The sequence below is a fragment of the Acyrthosiphon pisum genome, unplaced genomic scaffold, assembly GCF_005508785.2.
Source record: "Acyrthosiphon pisum isolate AL4f unplaced genomic scaffold, pea_aphid_22Mar2018_4r6ur Scaffold_20766;HRSCAF=22072, whole genome shotgun sequence".
Classification (NCBI taxonomy): domain Eukaryota; kingdom Metazoa; phylum Arthropoda; class Insecta; order Hemiptera; family Aphididae; genus Acyrthosiphon; species Acyrthosiphon pisum.
In genome coordinates this window covers 420-6,131 of record NW_021770160.1, presented here as the reverse complement: position 1 = coordinate 6,131, position 5,712 = coordinate 420, and the positions used below count along the sequence as shown (strand labels likewise).

Below are 5,712 nucleotides of genomic sequence, written 5' to 3'. Positions count from 1 at the left end.
GTATAATATCAAATAACTCTTCATCGTGTACATAATATTTAATTTCATTATTTTCAGATACAGGTACAATTAACTTGTTAACATTAGCAACGTTTAACACGTCGTATTTTTTTAAAAGGTTATAATCATTCGGTTCCGACAATTATCAACAATTAGTTGATCATATTTAAGCTTTTTCAAAAATGAAGTATTTGAACCTTTTTTTTCTAACAAATCATTTAAATCTACATTAAACTTTTCCATATTCAAAATATAACTGCACTATACAAGCGATTCGCGGTTACTAAATAGTTAATTTTACGAGAATTAACCGATATAGGTAAAATGTCATATCTATCTATTGTGGCATTCTATGATAAACACTACAATCAAATAATATGTGACTGCCCGATAAGTCGATAAGAACAAACCAAAATACCAAATCTACAGATAATAATCCAAGATTGGTGTATGGAGGAACAACCTGAATTCGAGCAGCCGTGCACATCGACGGCGTATGTGTGATCGTCAGGTATTGCCCGCTCACGAACTATGTTAGCGTATGGTAATTATCGTGCGATAGTACTGCCGTGCTAAGCCAAAAGAGGGTATCTCCAATTTTGGTCAAAATGATTTTATTAGGTAAATGGTTTTATATAGTGATATTTTATCAATTTCATAAGCCAAAATGTCGTATTTCCACTTTTTTCTTGTCTAAAACACATGTTTAAATTAGTTACTTTAAGGGTATGTCCATAAATATTCACAAAACAGAAGCATTTTCACAGTAAGTCCTAATAATTAGCAAAAATAGGGTATGTGACATGAAAATTATTGGAGTTACGTGAAAAAAGCTTATTTTTACATTGCTATTGAAAACAGTATCTCCAATCTCCATAATACTACCAGACATTTTGAATCTGGTATAATGATAAGTATTAAATTATAATTTATAATGATAGGTACATCAATCCTAAGATTAAAATATATAGTTACAAGTTATAACTACAACAAATTATGTTGGTAACACTATATTTGAGTTCATATAATATTTTATAATATTTATATTTGGTGCAGTTTAATACCAGAAATAGAAATACAATATTATTCTGTGATAAGGTACGTAGTTTTTCGGTTTTCCTGCTTGTTAGTTGTTTGTTTATCGATAGAATTTGTCTATATAGTTCTTTAAACTCATATTGTTTAAATATATTATTATAATCTAACGACAATCATCAAGTGTACATAAAATGAATAGTCGTACAAGGAAAATGTTGAATATGGCCACAGAGCACCGAGTTCCAACTAAAAGTGTAAGTATCTATTTAATTTACTCAATTCATGAATTAATATAAGTAGGTACCTAATATTAACATCAACAATATTATGCGTTGTAGAGTGCAGACTATGCATATGCAAATCATAAAGTTATGGTATTAGACCAATATTGTCTACAAAATTTACCTCAAAACAACTCTATAATTGACCAAAATAATATATTAAATTAAGTAGTACTACAACAGGAGAAGCAAAATATATTATTTGAAGTAGAACAAAAGAAGCAAAATGATGTATTATTACCTGCTTCATATTCCATAAGAAATGAGGTAATTAATTAATCTTTCTTAATTTTAGATTTTACAGATTTTCCTATTTATATTTTTCATACATTTAAAATTTTTAACTACCTATGTATAAAATATGTTTTTTATTTCACAGAATAGTGTCATCTGTCTTGATAATTCATATAGTTCTGGAAGTGACAAATATGAGTATCAAAACTTATCTCAAAATAACTATGTAGTTGACCAAAATATATCGTATGATTTAGAACTGGAGAATCAAAATATATTATTTGAAGTAGAACAAGAGAACCAAAATGATGTATTATTACATGCTTCATATTCCAAAAGAAATAAAGTAATTAACTAACCATTCTTAATTTTAGATTTTACAAATTTTCCATACATTTAATATTTTAAGCATGTATAAACATTTTTTTTTTCTCACAGAATAGTGCCATCGATGATGATAATTCATATTTTTCTGGAAGTGACAAATATGAGAATCAAAATTTACCTCAAAATAACTATGTAGTTAACCAAAATATATCATTTGAAGTAGAAGTGGAGAATCAAAATATATTGTTTGAAGTAGAACAGGAGAACCAAAATGATGTATTATTACCTGCTTCATATTCCATACATTTAATATTTTAAGTATGTATAAACATTTTTTTTCTTTCACAGAATAGTGCCATCAATGATGATAATTCATATATTTCTGGGAGTGACGAATATGAAATTCAATTCGGTAATAACAATAGAAATGAGTATAACAATTTAACACAGAATAGTATCATTGATCACATTTCTGAAAGTGAGGATGAGGATAAGTTGGGTAGTAGCAATGAAAATGAGCACAACGATTTGACAAAAAAAGGGACAAAAAGGAAACGCAATAAACATGTGACCAGTGTCAGAGAACGAAATCAAATTAAATTTCAGAAAAAAATTGAGAAACACAATTTGAAACCCCCCTGTATTTCATGTAAAAAAAATTGTATTACACTGATACCTGAAATGTTAAGACTTGAAATTAAACAGTTTTGGAGTGTGTCCAAAGATGAACAAAGGATGTATGTAATTAATTCAGTTGAACGAAGAGATGTTAAACGTAGAAGAGGACATGATGAAATAAGAAAAAAATGGTCTTTTTATTATACCCTTACAAATTTGGATGGCATTAAAGTATATGTCTGTAAATTATTTTACCTTGCAACATTGGGATTTTCATCAAAAAATGATTATTTTATTCAAAATATATGCTCAAATATGACTGAAAAAAGTGCAATTGTGTCTCCTTTAAATAAAATAACTAGAACTGCATGGAACAAATGTGATTTAGAACCAATAAAGGAACACATTAACTCATTCAACCCAACAGTGGCTCATTATAGGAGGGAACATGCTCCTAATAGGAAATACTTGCCAAATGAAATCAATGCCACCTACATGTATTCTGATTTTAAAGAAAAAAATCCTGCTATTAAATTTTCATACGATGTCTATAGAAGAACATTAAGGGAAATGAATATATCTTTTACCAAACTAGGCCACGAGGAGTGTGAACTTTGTGAATTATTTGATCAACATGATTCAACACACACAAAACAAACATTAAATGAACAGTATAATATTTGTGATGTTTGCAAAAATTACACTTTGCACTTGGAAAAATATATAAATGCTCGGGCGAAGTATGAGAGCCATGCCGTTCAAAAAAAGAAAGGTAATAAAAACTTAGATAAAATCTATTAAAACTGTATTAATTATATAGCTAAATGTATTTTTTATTATTTTCACAGATGATGAAATCTATGTATCGGCTGACTTACAAAAAGTTATTATGTTACCTAGAATGGAAAACTTTAAGGCAGCTATTTTTACCAAAAGGGTCATTGCTTTCAATGAAAGTTTTGTACCGATTGGCCCCAAAGGATATATTAAGCCATTAGCAATAATATGGCACGAGGGTATACAAGGAAGGAAACAAGAAGATTTAACAAGTTGTTTCCATGCATTTTTTTTACATTTCAAAGACATGAAAAAAATAACAATTTGGCTGGATAACTGTTCAGCTCAAAACAAAAATTGGTGCTTTCTTACATTCTTAGTTCAAATAATTAATTCTCAAGATATCCAGGCTCTAGAAATTAGTTTATTTTATTTCCAGCCCGGGCATAGTTTTATGTCTGCCGATCATTTTCATCACCAGGTTGAGTTGGCTATGAAAAAAATGGGAAAAATATATGATTATTCTGATTTTGAACAATGTATCAAATCAGCTAACAAAGGTTTTGTTGATACCAAAGTTATGAGAGTAGAAGACTTTTTTGATTTCAAATCAGAATGTTCAGTATATAAATTAAACAAGAAATTAGTTAGGCCTATGTTAAATGACATAGTTCATATTAAAGCCGAAAGAGGATTGGATTACTTAATGTATTCCACTACCTATGACGATTATTCACCACTTCAGCAACTTGATTTTCTTAAGCAATCCACCTTAAAAAAAGGCATTGAACAACCACTACAGAAAGTAAGCCCAAGAGGAATCCATCCTTCAAAAAAACAAAGTATTATCCAAGTTCTATTACCTTTAATGCCACAAAATCGGAGGAAGTTTTGGTTGGATTTTCCTACTTCAGAAACAGCAAATGACCTATATGAAGAAGGAGACTGATTTATATTTATTTCAAGATTTATTTATTTTTGTTAAGTTTTATATACTGACATATAAGTGTTGATTAAATATAAGATTGTTATTTTTAAAAATTTTAAGTCCCTATATATTTGTTTTTATTAACACTAATTTATATATGTATTTGTCAAGGAAGACATTTTAAGAAATTTTGTTTTTTATTTAAAATTTTTTGTTTTAGTTTAATATTAAAGTTTTTCATATGATTTTCAAAATATTTGGTATTATTCAATGCATAAATTATAATTTTTTAAATACTGTGGAGTTACTGTATTGAATATCTTGAATAAATCTTTATAATTTTTAAAGTAAATCACAGTAACTCCAGTATAGTGGATTTACTGTTTTTTAGCTTCTAATTCTGATTAGAAGTTTAAGGGTAAGTCCATTATCTTATACTTAGAGTTATGTTGGACAATTAAAAATATCACCAATCAATTCTACGGATAATAGTTAGTACATAGAAAAAAAAAAATTGTCAACTAAGATTCAAAGAACAGCGCATGAGTTCATTACATTCCAAAACTTGTTATGTAATTTTACCAACATTTCAATATTTGGAGATACCCTTTTGAGGTTTAAGGCGGCAGAGTAGTGGATTGTAATAGATAAATAGGAAAATGGGTGGAACGGAAACTAAAACGATAAATAACAATATCGTTGGTTGCTGTATAAAAATTATCAGATAAATATGACGTATATATTAACCAGTGCTACAGGTGAAAAAAAACTTAAAAACTATGTTAGTAGTAGGTAGGGGCCGACCACAAGCGGTCGCCAATACAGCGGGACAAAAAGCCAAATAAATAAACTTACAAAAAATAATTCGATGGTCGAGTGACAAAATAATACACGAGGGTAAACAATAATAAAAGGGTGAATGATAACAAAATATGATAGCGTAGGTACGACCTGATCCGGAGTAGCTGGACAGTCTGCCAGTCTGCGTCGGTGGCGAACAGCTGATTCACGTTCGGTGGTCAACTCGTGCGTGCGTCGGCTGTCGTCGGACGACGGCCAATAATGAATGCGCGTGCGGACAACAACGGCGATTACGACACTCTCTACGCGTACGGGCGCCGGTTCGCGTGCGAATTCGGACGGCCGTGCAAATAGTTTGATTTAGACAAACTGAAGCAAGACGAGATGGATATGACGTGATATGACACAGATCCTATACCCAAAATGATACGCAGTCACGGCGAGGGCGTGACGCGCGAAAGCACGAGGTGCTCAGACGACTTTGTACACGTACCAGACGGAACGACCAACCACGTGGCGCGAGGGGCTACGGGTGGCTGAGTAACACTTGACGAAGGTTTTAGCGAGGTGCTAACGCTGTCGTATATGATTGACAGACGAACGCGAGCACTATGGTGAGCAAACGGCTCGGACGGGCACGGAATCACGAACGGATATTGACGGCGACGGCGCACCGGTTCGCACGTATGTTGGACACAACGGCGACTT

At 31.3% G+C, this 5,712-nt stretch overlaps 1 protein-coding gene across 1 annotated transcript; it reads left to right on the top strand.

The window, feature by feature from the left end:
• Positions 1-531: 531 nt before the first annotated feature.
• Positions 532-4,284, top strand: LOC100569934. The gene is made up of 5 exons (XM_029492083.1): positions 532-544; positions 1,492-1,586; positions 1,699-1,863; positions 2,229-3,270; positions 3,347-4,284. The coding sequence occupies exons 1-5, from the start codon at positions 532-534 to the stop codon at positions 4,222-4,224; spliced, it is 2,193 nt and encodes a 730-aa protein (XP_029347943.1). The 3' UTR covers positions 4,225-4,284.
• Positions 4,285-5,712: the final 1,428 nt, after the last annotated feature.

Bases quoted from the DNA above. Each gene is read 5' to 3' on its own strand.
- LOC100569934 (XM_029492083.1), top strand. The intron at 1,587-1,698 runs GTAATTAATTAA...TTTATTTCACAG, and splicing joins CATATTCCATAAGAAATGAG to AATAGTGTCATCTGTCTTGA. The intron at 3,271-3,346 runs GTAATAAAAACT...TTATTTTCACAG, and splicing joins TGCCGTTCAAAAAAAGAAAG to ATGATGAAATCTATGTATCG.